General features: G+C 35.8%; 1 protein-coding gene across 2 annotated transcripts in view; it reads right to left on the bottom strand.

Moving 5' to 3' along the window:
* The window catches only part of LOC132913464 (zwei Ig domain protein zig-8), a 739,765-nt gene that overhangs the window by 460,242 nt on the left and 260,402 nt on the right, over window positions 1-19,121 (bottom strand). For both annotated transcript variants that reach the window (XR_009659380.1, XM_060971859.1), the window contains exon 3: window positions 16,603-16,813. Coding sequence is in view for 1 of the 2 variants with exons in the window: in XM_060971859.1 (XP_060827842.1) it covers window positions 16,603-16,813 (211 nt within the window). In the remaining variant the exon portion in view is untranslated. The remainder of the gene's footprint in view (window positions 1-16,602; window positions 16,814-19,121) is intronic.

Here is a 19,121-nt window from a genome sequence, read left to right on the forward strand (position 1 = left end):
TTAGTTCCCGAAACAATACAATTTTGCAATTGTATCAAATAAAGGTATAATGTCGTTTCGATTGTACCATAAGGTACAATCTTCAGAATATTTGTTTCATTTCTGTTTTTCAGCAGCACTAAACACTATGTTGTAAGTGGTAGGCTAGTCGCGAAATACAATCGCGAGATGTGGTGCCTAGCCGTGATTTTAAATAAAGCACGCTATTCGAAATTATAAGCACGCTGACGAAATTCCAGATGAACCAAAAGGTTTCCACAGCCCAAAAAAGGGAATTCGATATTTTCGTCGGACTAGCCGATCAGACTAATGCAAACGCCATGCTCGAAATTCCGCTCGGCGCGGCAACCGCGTTGATTTTAATCTTCGAATCTTGCCCACCCTGCTGAAAATATCGATCCCCGCCAGAAACCTTGTGTACAACTGCCATTTTATACGTGTTTGCTACTGACAGCCGAACTCCAAAAGTGGAACGAAAAGTCACAGTTTTTCTGATCATCCTGAAAATTTGGTCAAATTTTTACGAAAGAAATTTGACGATGAAATTGAACAAAAGATAAAGACAGAAAAGGGTGCGTCCGAGTGTTTGAAAGATGAATTTATATTATAATAACAATAATGATTTTATCATTTTTACGTTTAGAGATGAAACATCAATTGACATCGCCACGAAGAAATCCATAAAATTTGATCTGAATAATCGACAAATAGTCGACAAAAATCATAAAACGAATTAGCCAGTCGCAATGTCTGAAATGGAAGCAACAACAGAACGTAGAAACATTTATGCAATAATGTCTATACGAATAAACTCTGTTCCGGAAGCTTATTAAACCGAATTAAATTTCAACATTTGTCGATATATTATAATCACCGTGAACGATAAACAAATAATTTCTGTGAAACGGGATCGCGTTCGAATTACTGGACTATTTCTTCGCAGGAACATTAGCTTCGATAACGACGCCGAGACGTGACAAAAATATGCGATAGCAGCAGTTAATAATGCAAGTGGCTGGTCGAGGAATTCTTCCAATTATCGGAAAACTGAAAAAAAGGGAAGGCCACTTCATCAAACGGAAAAAGGGACATTTCTTTGTTTTTCTGCCTGATGAACACGTGAGATTACTACTCGAATCGAACAATTTTATTTGCAATCAAATGATCGGTTTATTTGCTAAAGACTCTCGGCAGACCAAGTGAATCTATAATGTTCCATATCGATCGCCCTGCTTCACGTGATAATAGCGAGCCTTAAATGGCTCTGAACCGGTGGAAGTAGTTTATGCAGGTAGTACGTCACTTCTAAGATCATTTTTCGCCCGCTTACCAATGGATTCGGGATATTAGGCATTCTCAAATTTCTCCTATTACTCCGATCACTACACAGATGTTTCCTATCGTTCAATTTCGTCACCAGAATTATAACTGAATTTTAGTTTCATTCGTTTGTAATTATAATTATCGAACGTGTACGATGCTATTCAAGAAGCTATAAATTACATGAAATTCAATAACGAAAATAGCTGGAAAATAATTCAATTATTATGATGTATCAATGAGATTGCTCGCTGATAAATAAAGGTATTTATACAATTTTACCAAATTCATTACGTCAAAATTTATTGGAAAAACGCAATAGTTACTACTTCAGAATTGTGATTTATGCAATTTACCAAGAGACTCTATGCAGCTAGAAACATACGTAAAAATATTACGGAGCATTATTCACGTCGTATTGGCAATATCGTGGCAAAATATCGGGGATACTTCACGCTATTTGAAAAATCCTGCAGCTACCGAGGTATAATTTCTCTCGTGAAGCGTCAATGCTGAAGGCATCAGTTGATTTGGGATTGGTAGAATCGTCGATTTCTCTTCATAAATTTCCTAAAGTGAAAATTTATTCGGTTCGGTCGCGTTCACGTGACGCTTCCGCGAGCAAATCCGTTGGTTATTCGGGGAAAGACTCCATTCTACGTCGCGGAGATCAGTTTTCCATCGACACGAGCACAAATAACTTCCTTGCGAATCGACTGCCTTCGACGGAAGCTTTTTTCTTTTTCTTTATTTCACTCGTAAATGGTATTCTACTCGTTTCAGGAATTTTTTATAATTCTTGTACGCGAATAAACGAACGTGAAACTAAAAAGAAGGAATTAAATTCAATTTGCCTCATTAATTTATTAAATCATGTTCTTCTAAAGATTCATCTACGGGTACAGGATGTTTCTCGAATGGAATCAGTTCTCTTTGATGTTAAAGGTGAAAAAAAAAAGTGGAAATATTAAGCAGTTATACGGTACGAATGAGCTACAAAAGTGTTTTTTTTTTTTTTTTTTTTTTTTTTTTTTTTTTTTTTTTTTTTTACAAAGATGATGTCTCACTTTAATGATCTCATGTAATTTTAATTTACATGTCAAGCTTTGTTATTTCTTATTATCCAGATATTCTCTATATATTTCAGAAATGACAAAAGCAGCTAAAAGTCGCTGGAAATATTTCATCTCAAGATCAAATACTAAAAATACTAAATACGTACTAAAAATATTTATGCACAATCCATAAACACACATCTTAGGCGCTATTACGTTGCTGTTGTTGCAAAACGTAAAAACCCAGACAAAATTGGGTTTGTTTGATAATATCTTGTTGATAGCTCATAATTCGCTGGAAAGTTTCGCGTGAATGTATATAGACAACGAGACAATTTCGAGGGTAAAGATAAGAAAGAAAAAGTACGTGATCGTTTAAGATTCTAGCTGCACATGCTCGAATGTTTACAGAGATTGACTAAATTGAGTAAAAGAGATAGAGAAATAAGACAAAAGAGAGAAAAAAATGTAAGAGTTCAAGGAGTATGCCGTAGAAAATTGGTGTACAGGATCAGTTCCTTGGAGAGTTTTTAAAGAATCTTTAAAGTATTATAGTGAAAGAATTTTATCGTGAATTGTTTGCAAGTTACGTATACCGTAGCTATTACAGGTATTTAAAATATACATTCACAATAAAAAGCTGTTGATATTTTTATTGTTATATCCAGCTATTAAATTATTACACTAGATAATGTGGCATATTTAAACTTACGTTGGAGTTCCCATCATCCGCAATGATCTGTACGCTAGTTACATATATTATATGGCATGAAGCTGGTTTCCTGCTATTTATTAGTTTTGGTAGATTGAGTCAGTTGGAAATGTGACGTGAAACTACAATTTCAGGTGACGTGACAGACTTTGATAGAACTCTAGTTGAAATAATATACTACAGAAGGTGAGGCACGTAAACCACGACAGCTGAATATTATCGGAAATATTGGCAATACAAAAAAATGTTGTTAAGAAAATTTAAATTATTCTGGGGTTCATAACCTTTCGTTTATAACTGTACATGTACAGTAATCAGATAACCAAATTGAATATTTTGTACACGAAGGGATCAAGGATATTTCAAGATTACCAGCATCTTTTTTAATGTAATTAAGTACATGTTTATAATCCACGTACGCACGTACAGTCAACATCATCGAATACTATCGTCATTCACCATCATGTTAACACTTCTTACAATTGTAAAAGTTGAATGAAAATTGACAATTAGGGCATTTTGAATATAACCAACAAATAGAAGATACTTTTAAATAAAAAGTGCCCCATTGAACAATTAAACATTTTATTAGTACATCAATAAAAAAAAAAAAAAAAATGAGAAGAAATCTTGCATCTAACAGTGCACTGTGTTGCATCCATATCTTTGAGGGGTAATATAAGAATATTATTAGAAACACACCTTAGGAAATAATCGTAAATCCGCTTTATAATCACATAATTAAAGTTAGAAGTGTGAACATACCTTACTATTATATATTATATACAGAATAAGCAAATACCGTTTTATATTATACCGTTTAATATTATAATATACCTTACTATTATATATTATATACAGAATAAGCAAATACCGTTTATTAATATCTTCTACGCGTTTCAATATATTCTGGATGTTTTGCTTAGGACGAAATAAGGAATGTGAATGGTTTGTTGAAATTAATGAAGCCTTCTTATAACATGTCGCTATCAACTGTTACCAAGGCACCATGGTGGTCAGCCGTGACCAGCAATAAGGTAAACAGTCCATTGGGGAAGAATGTTGTCTTACATTATCAATTTATTATTATTTTGCCATTGTATGCTTTGAATAATAAAAATAATCCCGTGGTGTTCTGAGCGAAATAGGTGATTTCGGTGTGGCATTCAAAGTATTAACAGGCTTTGTGGTGCACGAGCCATCAAGAATTAATCAAAGCATCAGAGCGAGGGAAACGATAGAGCGAAAGCCACACGAAAGACAAATAATCGTTCGAGCGGAACTTAAGGCGTTTCGGGATCGCCGCAGAGGAACCGGATGTCCGCTATTGTCGTCGGCGGGCCGGCGAACAGCTCTGATCTATGCGGCTATTCACCGGCAAAGGAACCAAGTCGCATCTCGTTGCTCCGTTTTCGCCGGCGGAGAAATTAAAATTTATGATCGCGAAACACGATTACCAGAGACACGGATGAGTGACAAATAAGGGTAAAGCCAACCCGTGATAAATTTGCATGCGCGTCCGCGTAGATGTTTATTCTGTCAGGGTGTGTCGCGATGTTTCACCATGTGGAGATTTAGGTGACGTTGCACCATGAAACGCCGCGTTACCAGGTCGAACCACGAATAAAATTGTTTAATAGCACGCGCCGCCTGTTATCGAGCTTTATCGTTAACGTCGGATACGATTTCAGTTCCGATTTTCATACGTTTAATGGCGGTTTCGCGCACACGTGTCACGCTTCGCGAATTGCTGGTTACTGTCGCATTTTGTGGATGCTCGGTATCGAGAATCGATAGGTGGATAGAGTTCTTGAAATCGTGAATCGTCGCGTTTTCGTGCGATAATAAGGGGGCATTCTCGCTGATCGTTGATTACATGGTGGAAACGTGTTCGTAAGAAACAAGAAACGAGCTTGTTATGTTAACTTGGAGATTTGATATGTTGAAGTTTGAGTATGTTAAATGTGTTAAACTATCGCAAATTATGAGTGTAAAATAATTTTAATATATAACGAGGAAAGATATTTTTATATACATATGTCCCTTTATTAAAATTATTCTTTATTTAATCAAGATAAATTTTGACTAAATTTGCCAACAAAAAAAAATCACTTAAATTAGTTGTATTGATTTCAAATTGTTCGAAATGTTTCGTGTAAAATCACTATAGATAATAGAACACGAAGTTGAACGAAGGTTCGAGTTGGAATGGGACGAGATTTCTCGCGGTGGACCCGTTGGTTTCCGGTTAAATCGTTGCCACATCGATCTCGAAGAACGAACACCATTATTCTCGCGTGATTACCGCGAATTTCGCAATTGATTTGTAGCCTCCTGTGCTGCGTTGCAACAATGCTAACGCGACCGTTGTGTGGCGTGGGTGGCAGATCAGAAAGGGGTGCAGGGTGAAACCAATTAAGCCGTCAGTGCGTTAACGCGTGTCATTCGGTCCCATATTGTAACCAAGTGTGACCAATCGCGACAATGAGACTTAATTGCATGAACAATGTCAAGCGCCTAATAATCACTTGCCATTGCTTCGACGCTGTTGCACAACTTTTACGATTTCGTCAAGATCCACACTGTTTATCATTCATAAGTAGACTGCCGATATTTATGCAAATTTATATTTTCGTAAATACAACTTACAACGTAGAACTTGAATAGAAAAATATATTATCTGTTTAAATTTCTAAATTGTTCATCGCATTTAGTGTTGTTGAATACAGTAAAAAAGAAACAAAATTACAGCTTGTTTTGTTTCTTCGTATTTATTAGTCAAATTTTGTTTCATTGATAACCACTTTATTTGGAATTTTAATTAGCGTCGGTAAAAATTATTTTCGTTAGAACGTGCAGGTAGGAAAAGGCTGAAACGCGAGAGGCACGACGCGATCGTAAATAAGACGGTGGACAGTCGGCATTATGGCTAGTGTTACCACTGCACAATAATTTTAAATTAAACATAACACAGGAAAAGTGAAATTTAATTCAATCTCCGTAAGAGTCTCACATTCCAGAAACCCATTAAAATAAAAAGGGATCTACTTACACACGTTTCTCAACTGCGCTTTTATTTATACTCGGCTATCAGATTTCGTTAAGTGCACACACTTTACGATCTACGCCCGCGTGCACGTAAAGGGAAAATATTTCATTTTCAGATTAAACAATTATCCACTTTGTCAGAAGAAAAGAAAAATTACGAAAAGTATATTACTCTTGACCAATTAATTGAAACAATACGCGTAACTATAACGCAAAAGGAGACTCTATCAATTTTGCAAAAATTGCAAAAATAAATACGAATAAAGATTACATGTGTAACTTCTATAAGCCCAAGAAGGTCATATGGATCCGATCAACTTCGAGTTAAAGAACCAAAAATCAACGATACTTTCTGCGAGCGAAAGTACGCTATGAGAGAATCGACCGACGCGACATGCAATTTAATCAAAGAAAATTACGTTTCGCAATCTTTCGTTCTCCTCTGTGTGAGTTGATGAAAACATCGAGAATGTGGTAAGAAGGCTGAGCCGGTAAAATATTCCTTGTTATTAGAGACGGTTAGTGATACTCTCCATTTTCCCCTGAATTATTTCAGAGTAAGTTTGAAGAGCTAGGAAATTATCCAACGCAGTGAGGACATCCCTTCAACGGATCTGCTTCCTCTTTGTCTTCATCCTCGTCTTCGAGTTCGATCCTTCAAGATTCAGCCTGGAAGCGAGCCAGGGCCGAAATCATGGACTTCAAATCTATAATTTCGTAGAATGAAATTTCTCAACCTAGAAATTAAATATTATATACAGCTATATACAAAATTTGTCGTATATTTCGAAAAAGTGTCATGTTTGTTTAAACAAAGCGTATCGAGCGAAGATAAGACTTTTCATTGTAGAATTAGTTGCGTTCGCAAGTATATAAATAATTCACATTTATTTAATATTTATTCTATATTTATATAATATAATATAATATAATATTCTATATTTATTTAATCCCATTTCAAATAAAGCTGTCATTTTTACAGCGAGTAATGAAAATATTCAAACGCTCTTCGAAAGGGAATAACTTTTTTAAAATTGGACCAAACCACGAGTTTTTTTGGGGGAGATTAGAATGGATTAGTTGAATAGAAAACGTGTGAAAAAGTTTCGAGAAAAATGTAATTGATTGCAATTGCGAAGAAAATAGTAAACGACACCTTTTACAACTCTTTTATCTGAACGTGTAATGAAAATTAGAACAGCGCATTTTCAAGAGTTACGTCAGCTATATACATATTGAAAACTTTATTTAGTCAACCAATCCTTCTAACCTCTCGAAAAATCTCGAGTCGTTTGGTCCAGTTTTGAAAAAGTTATCCTTTTTCGAAGGGCGCTCGAGTACTTTTCCGAGCTACTGCATATCTTTAATAAATTCTATTTAGAATAGAAACTTAGGTTAGTTGAACGCGTTTGGAAATCTGTTTCGTTTAAGGATCACATTGATTTTTCTTTGCCATATTTTCACTTTTCGTAAGTTTTCCTTCCCTTGCGCCCTGTAATTTTTCTTGGCGACCCTGTACCTCTTTTTACCTTTTTCTTGCTAGAATCTCTTTGGGTCTCATTGTGTCTTTTCTTATTGCTAAAATCCTTTCCCTAGTGTACCTACGCTACTTTTTCAATTGCTACAATCCCGTCTTTGGCGTGCCTGTACTACTACTACCACTTTCTTTACTGCTACAGCATCTTTTGCCAATGTTCTTGCACTAAGTTTCTTGGTATTACAATCCTTTTTCTGTATCTTCGTGCAATCTTTTTATCGCGTAAAAGTCTTTCCCAGAATTATCTGTTTCTTATTACAAAAATTCCTGCTTTTTCAGACGTTAGAAATAAAGTTCTTAAGCAGATACTGTATTCGATAATCCGCTAATGGATATAGCGAGTAAAAAGGATATGACGAAATCGCAAGATTACCGTGTTCCTACCTCGACTGGTATCAAACTCACGATTTCCTTAACATTATCGATGTTCTCGTATGTTTATTTTTCCAAAAAATTGTCAGGGTGTAAATTTAAATATATCGACGTTTTTTTGCGAATTACTGTTTTTTACAACAGTATATTTAGGTAGAAAGATGTATCCACTGGTGAAATTGTTTCCAGACAGAGCTCATGTTTAGACAATACCATTTACATGGTTCATCCTGTATGCAATGATATCCGATCGAAATGTAGCACAACGACATTATGTCACGAATCTGGCCGATAGGTGAAAAATGATTAATTATTGGTATCCGGCTGCTATGTCACGTAGACCACAGTAAGAGGGATCGTTTCGAGAAATAGAGCTGTGACGATCGTGGAAAGTTGAACGATTTTCGGTGATGGAAAACATTGTTAATTCACCTCGAATCGAGCAACGGGGTAATTTCGTGTCGGTACCGGCTCGTCAGATTGCATAATTGATCGCGATGTTATGCTCGGCTAACCAATATTCATTTATAGCGGAATCATGCTGTAATGCCTGCCTATTCGACGCACCGTCTCGTAAATAAATTACTGGTATATATACGAACGAAATTCTATACCACTCCAACTACCACCTCATTACTAGTTCACCCACGATCGATTAATGTGTGCATGGAATTTTAAGATTGTTAATAGATGTGAAAAATAGTATAATATTAAAGATAGTCGGCTAAGTAAGGTGTTCGTATGGAGAAGCGTCAAAGCAAGGTTGGGCAATTTTTGTTTGAAATTAAAAATACTAAAACTTTATTGATATAATAACGTAAGACCAAGAATTGTTATCCAATGTCCATAAAAATGAAGGAAATTTACAGCGTTCGGAAAAGAAAAAATATCCAGAAGTCATTTGATTTCAATTTCTAGTATTTCGAAAATAACAAAAAAAAAAAAAAAAAAAAAAAAAAAGAAAAAAAGAAGCAAGAGGAAACAGATACAATTGCATTATTCGTTTTTTATCATGGAACAGAATGTCGGCGAGCGCTTGAAAATTACTCAGTCGTATGAAAAAAATATGTTTCACTCGTGATTTACTATTTTCCGAATAAAGCATGGTCGAATAAGAAAGCATAATTTTCGGCCATAAATTTCTCCTGTTTTTCTCAACGAACTTCATTTCGTTTCGTTTTATCAAACATTTTCGATCAAGTTCATGCAGCAATTATTGGTATCAATATTTTAACATGGCTGAATTCTGTGGAAGTGCTGCAGTTTTCCAAATAAATTGAGTACATATATATTTGTAAATGGCAATTAATAGGATAAAATGTGTAAAACAACATTTTTGTAAACACGATAAATCATATCTGTCGTTTGAAGTTCCAATATTTTTTAAATGACTCTTAATTCGTTTTTGCAAGTAGCAATTACATATATATTTTTGTTTTCCATTTCCATGGACTATATGAAACGCAATAAAGCGAAGCTCAGCGAAACTTAAAAATGAAAGAGAAAATTTAACATTTCCCTTCTGCTTCTCCCTAACTCTATACTATCATTCGAATTAATCATTCCCAAATACAACTATTTTAATAGCTTTTCTTAACATACTAATTAAATAATCATTAATCGTAAAATTTAAAATCAGAGCGTGATCCTACTAAAAAAAAAAAAAAAAAAATGAAATTAATCTTAACATGTGCAAAATACCTCCACACGAGATTCACACGTGGATTAACGTTATGAAATAATTATATTACGTAGAGAATAGAGAAATTTCTTTCCTACTTTCATATCCACGCGATCATTTAACCAGATACTTCCTAATTTCCTCTGTCTTAATTAACATATCCAAGCATCACCTACCCTTTTGCCCTATACACGGTGGCCCAGCTGATTGGGATCAGCTAAATATTTGCCTTTTCAGGATAAAGTTATCGAAATTAAAAGAGTCGAAAAATAAATATAGCAAACTATTTAAAAACATATCGTTTAAAAAGTACCTTTTATTTTAACGAGAAGCTTCTTTTGCATACAACAGAAAACAAGGCAAATATTTAATATTAAATGATCCTTTTTGGCTGCGTTATCCTGTATAGTTCGTATCCCTGTACTCACTGTTGCACTAAAAGTAGGTAATTTGCGCTTTTCCACTCTTGCAGCGTCGCTGAAATATCTTGCACTGGGTTACTATCGGAACCGATATCACCGTACACTGACCGGAAACCATTAAACCGGCGTGTCTCGAACGGTGCCGCGTCATCGGCAGCGTGGCCTGACAACCCGATGAAAATGCTAATTAACTGGCGCGGATTTGGCAAACAATAACGTTGTCAGCGCGGCTGGGCAAAACCAAAACAAGGTTCGCTGCGATCCAGTGCAGAACTCGCTGCTGAGAGCATCCTTTGGACATTATGCACGTGCCACTGCAACCATGATGCTTGCTAGCGACGAGAAAGGGGTTGTAGAACGATCTACGGATCGTGCTGAGAACGTATATTTTAGCCATTAAGCTGTTAAAGCCGCTGCGACACCAGGCAAAATTATAGGTTTAAGGATCGATGCGAACGAACGACATTTTTGCAATTGTGTCATAATGTTACACCTGTTCGCAATTTATGCACATACACACGCATATCTGCTACAAGAATAACGTGATTAGGAAAAGTAAATTTTTGAAGAAAGTGGGGAAATCTGAAGCCAAAGATTAATTAAAGATTTTAGATTTTACGCTTTCCGAATTGAGCGTATCCGCGTGAGACATGGATTTTATCGTCCAACGAACAATTCAGATGCCTAGCATTTTTTTCTGTTCACTGTACTTGCCCTGTGGTTTTTTCCAGGAGGGTGGAACGTTCGAACCAACCCTAACTGTCGATACATCAATCGACGTCACCACTTGATGCTTTTATTCAAATACTGCGAAGACTTGCAGCGACGAGCATACAAACAGCAACGTTTCGGTTACGTAACTTGAATTTCGGAAAGATCTAACTGCAATTAGACTTTTCGATCGTATTGTAACTTAGAACTCGATAGAAATACCACTTCGTTGGAAAATGAGGATATTTATTGCTTTAAATACAATGGTCGTTTACAGCGTATACGAGTATAATATTGCCAGCTAACAGGTAGGTAATTTTAGGCAGAAGACGAAAAGTAACAGGCAAATTGAAGAACATCGATTCATCTAGAAAGGCATCGTGCGTTTTTCCTGATGCTTGGTTAGATGGATGAGCTATTTCGTGGTCAGTAGAGCGTGTAGATGCAAGGGTAGATTGGTGGATTTTTGAGGAAGGTTTCGTTAAACTCTGAATAGAGTGAGATTCTCGAGCTTAGCTCGGGATCAGTAGGATAGAGAATAATCTTGACTCGTTGAATCCTCATTGATGGGACGCCCTTCCGGGGAAAGTTTATTAGAACATCTTGTGTGTAAAATGTATTTGATAGTGCTAAATAATGGAGAATTCCCTATTTTGTATACTTTTCATATATGAAAATCTGAAGAATCTATGGTCGAGGATGTGGACGAAAATATTTGCTATATCTTGGAATTTGTACGAATCTCTATTGGATTTCTCTGGGACTTTTATTGGATTGCCCGAAAACTCAGTAGCATTTTCATTGTGAATTTCTGTCAAACAATGAAACGTTCAAATAAATACTTGCCTCAGTATTGGGCAGTTAAGAAGAAACGTTAAAAGTTGAAAAGTTAATAAACCAGTTATTAAAGATGTGATAAGAAAAATAGTGTATTTATAATTATCGCATTTCCAAGGAAGCCGAAAAATGTGACTTGTAATAATAATAATTTCTATTTGTAGTGGTCACAGAATATTACGTCACAGAAAATTATTTGGTGTATTTGCTTTATATATGTTAGAAACACGTAAATTCATTTTTCTATTGATCGTCGCTATCTTCTATCTTGTTGCTAACTCGATTCTTTTTTCTTTCGACGCCTACTTCATTCCTTCGGAAAATCACCTCGATCTTCTCCAATACCATTCCAAATTCTCGAACAATGAAAAATTTGTATCGTCTTATTATGCTCACGCTATTAATTACAGAAATTCCACCCCGCTACTATTAGCTGTCCGATATCCGGCCACTGCTCATATCGATTCGACCTAGAACGTTGGTTCTAGGCCGGCAGTTTCCCTTTAAGATTCCACCGATACAAGAAACCGGTACGAATATATCATCGAATTACGTGAGTAAAGCAACTGAATTTATTTTGCCGCAGTTGATTAACCTCATAACATGCAATTTTTCGCGACCTAACCGCTGAAAGGTGCACAATTTTGTTTTTAGTTCTTAATACAATAAAATTCAAAATTCAAAGTGTGAAATGAACGAAAGAAAGTAATTTTAGAAATACGAGGAAACGTGATTGTTTATGTTGGTAAAAAAAATGATACTCGTGTGGTTAAGGGTTTAATTCCTTAGTACAAGGGGGCCTAAACAAATGGTTCAAAATCGTGTCAGAGGTTAGTGTTTTATTGCACTTGTTTAGATCAACATCGGTGCAACGTCAACGAAGAGGAATATTTCACCGAAGATTAAGCGATTGGTGGCTGTTCTCGTTTTTAAAGACCTCCCCAGGAGGTTACGAAGATGTAAATTAATTGCGGAGGATCCTGGTTTCAAATGGCGGAGCGGAAGAAAACGGACGCTGCGAAAACTGCTATAGTTTATAATTTCAAAGATCGTTGGTTATTCGTTTTGAAAAATTGTTAGCAAAATTTGTTCTTTTACTTCGCAAGTGATATTTGATAATTTAGTGTGATATTAAATATGCTATAAAAAGTATTATTTCTATGCTTTTCCTATAACTTTTTTACACAACCATTTAAAAATAGATTTTCTATACTTTGAAGCACACTGCCGCACATGAAGCACATGCACACATGGCATGAAATGCCTATAACATTTTCATAGTTACATAGAATTGCTACATAGAATTTAGTATAAATACTTTCTAACAAATTTAATTTCCAAGTTTTAACAAATTGTTGAATATATGGAATAATACCTACACTAGAAAAAATGACGATTATTGTTCATTAGTTTCTGAACATTTCTTTATTCATTGCTTAATCTTTTTTCTATAAGATTTCTGAAGAAAGCGAGTATTTAATTTATTTAGCACTATTAATAGAGTACTCAGTGAAAATTTGATTAAAAGTGCTTGAGTGGCTTGGGAGAAAATAGGTCATGCAGTATGAAATTTCCCCATAAGGATAGACTGTGGGTTACCTTAAAGTAAAGTTCGATGGTTTCAAAGGTATATATAATAAAATTCTAATATATTATTTTTTAATGCAACTATTTCGCATTTTTAATGGTCATGCTCTGGTAATTGTGATTGCATTAAATTGTAAATTTGTAAATGCAGAGAAAGCAACTCGAGATGGACAACGTGATTTTTAAATTGCGTTGCAGTATAATTCAGTGGCATTTACATTTTTATATATATTTAATAGTCGTCCTTTTGCAAAAGAATTAATTACAATTTCATATCGTAATATAACTCGATTCTAAGCGTGCAATGTTCCACAACTGCAATAAAAGATATTTTTTCCTGACATCTCCAATGAAATATTATGAAACTGTCGTTTCTCGTACTACATTTCAAACAAGCTTATTTTCTTAAATTATCAGTTTCAATTAAACATACTTTGACTAAATTTTCAGCAACGAATTATTAAACTCAACAATGTTTTAAGTGTCTATGTTAAATCCTTATAGTTGATTCCCTTTCTTTTCGTTCAATTAATCACACAGACAAATAAAAATCAAAAGATAATTTCTATAAAGTCGCTGATTAAGAACAGTATAATAATGTAATCATCGCTGGTATGATAATACATAAATCGAACAAGATATAAGAAATATAGATATACATCTTTATACAAAGTGCACCACACAATATCATTCAATACGTACAAAATCTCTTTTTATTCTATAACATATATGTAATATTAATATTACAACCTATATTTAAACAATTTTCAAATTATGTCATTTCGTTAGATAATAAAATGAGCGTTTCTTCCATCAGTTCGTTAGAATCGATAAATCTTATAAAACAATTTGGAAGTTGTTGCAATGTTATTTAAAATTAAACGTTATCAAATTAAAAGACAACAATGATAAAATCAAACGAGAAACCCGACGAATTTTTCAGATTCAGCTAAAGGTCCCGGCAAATCCCTTATAACTTATCGCCGCGACAAACGTCGGCTGTTAACCCAACTAAAACACGCTCTATCGAGGGGCAACGAACTCGCAACCCAGCCCCGAGGCCAACAAATCTCTCGCCTACGGGGTGCACGCGTAAAGTTTCGAGACGTGCGTTTTTGCGCGACGGATTTGTAAAATTGATTTCGCCATCGAGTCCATGCTTTACGACTTCGACGAAGCAGCCAGAAGAAAAGCGATTTATTTCGCGCCAACTTTTTCGCCCGGCTACACCAGAAGAACGAGCACGAATTGTACCTGTATTAGGCGTGCGGGTACGCATGAGTCCGCGATTCTACACGGCCAAAGGCAATCATTTGGCTAAGGCGTTTCCATCAAGCAGCTTATCGAGCAGCCACCACCCCATTCGAGTTCGTTTCCATCGGAATACAACCCCTGAACGCGTCTTTCCGGCCCCTTTTCCTTCGTCGTCCCGTTCTTTCGCGATTTCTCAGTCCTCTGTTTCGCCGTTATCTCGCCAAGATTTGAACGTCAACGCTTGTCTCCGTGAGTCTGCATTCGCCCTGTTGTTCAGGCAAGCTAGATAAATTCGCTCCGCTCCTTTCTCCACTGCCACCGCATGTGAATCGCGATAGGACTGACCTGACACGAGAGCTTGGAAAATCGCCCTTTCCTCTCCTTTTTCCTTTCCATTTTTTTTTTTATTGTCCTTTTTTTATGTGGGACGATTCTTCATGGATCGTCGCGACTATCGTGGCTTTTTGCTTGCCGCGTAAGTCGCGGATCGTGCTTGAGATGTTTTTACCGTGCCATCCGTGCGGCAGAATGTTGTATAGGTTTCTTTCTGGCTGCATTCCGACGTTCTTTGCAAGGGATCACGTGATAGGACGCAAGATTGTGTAGGTAGTACGGAGTATGATATACCGAGGTCATAAAATCAGTGAGGAATGAAATTAATTTTTATTGTTGGAGCTAGCGAATCGAGAGAGATACAAGGATTTAAGAATTTGAACCACGGACAAGAATCGTACGAAGAGATTTTGAATACGGTTAGTTTAGCGTACTTTGTGTGGTGTAATGAAATGTATCTGCGCAGAGCGCTTTTAATTTCGCAGAAAACCGACGTCGGGCGGCCCGGATCGAAAGTTTACGAGAATCAAGGCTGCAAGTTGCAAAGTTATTGAACTGCAAAAGATTAAGTTGCCGGTGAGGCAGTTATGCCAATATGAAAGCCTTCCGGAATACACGGAACCAAGTTAGCTTGTTTATAGCTAGCCTTAACTCTGGCTTCCGATAGCGGGAATAACTTATTTCTTGCTTCGCATTTTATTTCGCAGCCGCGAGACATCGGAAACAGGAAGACGAAACGAGAACTCCGAGTTATCGTTGTCATTCCATCCCTAATGTTTCGTGCAGAGGGTTGTGTAAGCGAGAACTAAACGGCGAAAAACTTGTTATCTGATTCCGCTGAATTAGATATCTCCGCCCAGTTTAATATTTAAACGAATGCCAAGTATATACTTAGCTAGGTGAGTTTCCCCACAAGGAAGTTCGGTCGTTTGAAGTAGTTTCTGTAGACTAGAAGTGTTATCGTGAGGTTTGAGAATTTAGCTTACTTTAAGCTTTGTAGAAAGAAAAATATTCAGTTGGATAAAAAGAGATTCTCCTCATCTGATAAACGTATTTAATATAATAAGCGATATTTAAACGAAAATGAATGAAACTTAGTTGAAACATTAATCACATGTAGTAAATTTTAATGTACTGTCGATCAGATTTTAAACGAACAATTAAAATATATCATATACTCATTCCATATTTGTTTCTACCATCGCGTTTCGAAAATATGAATTTGCATAAATGTTCGCAATCAATTTGCAATGATTAAATTTCGAAGGGATTAAATTTTAAAGCTGTAACATAATGCTTGTAAATGGCAATTTAATCAGAATTAAAAGTCCGATTGTTCCAATACTTAACAATTGCTTGCATCATAACTTGCCGACCAAATAACTGTTCAAATATTTAAATAAAAATCTGACCAGTAAAGAGAAGAAACGTGAACGATTGTAACGTTGAATCTTCGAAGGAAGTGACAACACTTCCGTTACGGGGCAAAAATACACAACCTGAAAAGCCTGCTGTCGAATATTGTCGCAAACAATAAACGTCGGTAACGATCCACAAATTGATCGGTTTAAAAATTCAGGCTATGGTAATCCGCGACACAATCGAGTACGGGTTCTACCACGATGGAAAATGGAGGATGGCCCGGTTGAATCGGCCGGATTTCGCTGGGAAATGAAAAACGACGCGAGCTAAGCGACTTGTGTGACCACCTGAATTATTCAGAATTCACTCACCGACCACGTTGAGGCTGTAGTTCAACGACATCTTTGGCTCGGTGCTGACCTGGCACTCGTAAACCCCGGAGTCTCGTTCCTGAGGCGACTTGATTTGCAGCGTCCAGTTTTCAGACTTCTCCGGATGGATCACTTGAAACCTCAGGTCCGAGGTGTACATCAGGATGCCGGCGCTCAGGATATGCATGTCCCTTTTACGCATCCAGGACACCTGCAAGATAAACAAGAAGCGCAGCATGTAAGCCGGTGATAGCTCTGAGTGTCACTTGAGGGTCTGCAGCTGCAGCCTTGACCAATGATGAATTCTATCGGTACATTTTGAATTTGAACATAATCCGGGATTTATGTGAGTTTGGTTAGTTAGGTAAGCAGATTGTTACTCTGCGAAAGTATCGTAACATTCAACATATAGAAGATATTTATATAAAATCCGTAGCTTCGAACTTTGAGAACTGCGAAAGAATATACAACTTGGGGAAAATAAATTCTTTCAAGTGATTCTTCTTTTTCAATAACGAAACAAAATGATTTTCGCGTCCATATATTTTTCTGCGATTTTTACTATTTGTTTGTATTTGTTTGTAATGATATTTTATCTAATTTGATTATTTCTGTCTTAATGTATTTTTTTCTACTTTAATCTCCATTATTTAAAATACCCTCGTCACTGCTGAGTGAACTTCGTGTTCTAGCGAACAACAAATTCTCTGAATACTTACGCATGAAATGTTTCCCTTTAAACGAGTACAATAAATTCAAGATTATTAAACGAAACAAAGAAATTACACTGTAAGCTGTGCTTCTCTTCAATTTCTCGAGGAAATAATTTAACGGTAAACGTTAATTGCATAGCGTAAAAATTTAAACGTTAATGAATGTGATGAAGGACATTCTTTTAAGTTACTTATATTTGAAAATTATTACATTCAAAAAAGTTAAATTATATCAATTATGTATGTTGTATACTGTAATTGTTAACAAAATAACATCTTTCTTCCCTGTATCCAGATTTTTCAGGAGTTGAAGTCAGAATATTTACCGACATATCTCTCGGCGAACAGAAAGTGTTTCGTCACAACGTAAGGAAAATAACATTTCAGAGAAAAGAATATAAATTCAATTTTCGAGACGATGTAGGTTTGCCGACACTCCACTTCAATTATTCACACCACGATGCATTACTCAGTGCACACTCGTTCAAACAACTCTTTTCAATGGGTTTCTGTTTTGACAGCAGACAGATCCGCTTACGTTTACGTTTCACGTCCGACCCTCGACCCTTTTCTACACTTCTGCCTTAACTAAGCAGACAAGATTTGGAAACTTAAATAGTAGAAACTTTCCTTCCAGAGAAGTGGAAATAACTTAAAGAAAATTACGAACGTGTTACAATTGAGATTATATTAATCTTATGACTGGACTAGCTGGATATTTATTTATATTAATTGTATCTTTCTCCACCTAAACAATTCTTTAGAAATCGATTAAAGTTGGTAATTTAGATCTATGGTGAACTAGCTGGATATTTATTTATATTAATTGTATCTCTCTCCACCTAAACAATTCTTCAGAAATCAAGTAGAGTTGGTAATTTAGATCAATGGTGAACGGTAAGCCAATTGAAGTCGTTAGAAATCAACGTTATTTTCCCTTAATAATGTATTAATCTAATATATACATAAGGGCGAGGTAACTTAATTGTACTTTTATTAAAAGTCACAACATCTTCCAAGATATTCTAACGAGATTTATTTTCCACGCTGACGAACTTGCATGGGGCAATTAATAAAATAAATTGTTGCCCATGGTACGTTACTCATCATAGAATTTTCCTACACAGGAAACTCTGTCTAACCACGAGGCTGGTTGGTGCATCGTTTTATAATTAATTTCGCGACTGCACTCTCTCGCGATACCGTTACGAGCTTGCAATTATGAACATTTCAGACGTTCCCACAAGCAAGAATCTTTGCACGGCAATTACGCTAGGTGAGAATTAACGCCATCGTTCAGAAGCACCTATATATTAGGGGATCTTTTGCTTCTTCTTTCTTTTTTTTTTTTTTTTTTTTTTTTGTACAAAACGTAATATTTAATTGATCGATTAAAATTTTGTATTCAATTTCTGTGTTAAATTTAAAAATAAAATTTTGAAGCGTTCGAATACTTGACATTTTCGAGCGAGTGTGTAACTCCAAGGACAGCGCGCGATAGGGGAAATGAATCGTGTTTTTGTTACATAATAAATTGTTAATTATTCGAGGAATTAATTTCATTGATATTTCACATTATGTCTGACGTAAATACAATTATTACAACATGTAAAGTTACTATCTCAATATTGTTATTTCAAAGTAATTCAATATGTTTATATTAATTCCGTTGAAGTTTGTTGGAGAAACAATCTCGTATAATTCAGTCGATATAATGCTCGTTCCGGAGTCGAATAAAAATTCAACGCATGCATTCACCGGGGACACTAATACACTTTTTACGCAAACATTAGCATTCAAATCGCT

This window comes from Bombus pascuorum, chromosome 13 (genome assembly GCF_905332965.1).
Source record: "Bombus pascuorum chromosome 13, iyBomPasc1.1, whole genome shotgun sequence".
Classification (NCBI taxonomy): domain Eukaryota; kingdom Metazoa; phylum Arthropoda; class Insecta; order Hymenoptera; family Apidae; genus Bombus; species Bombus pascuorum.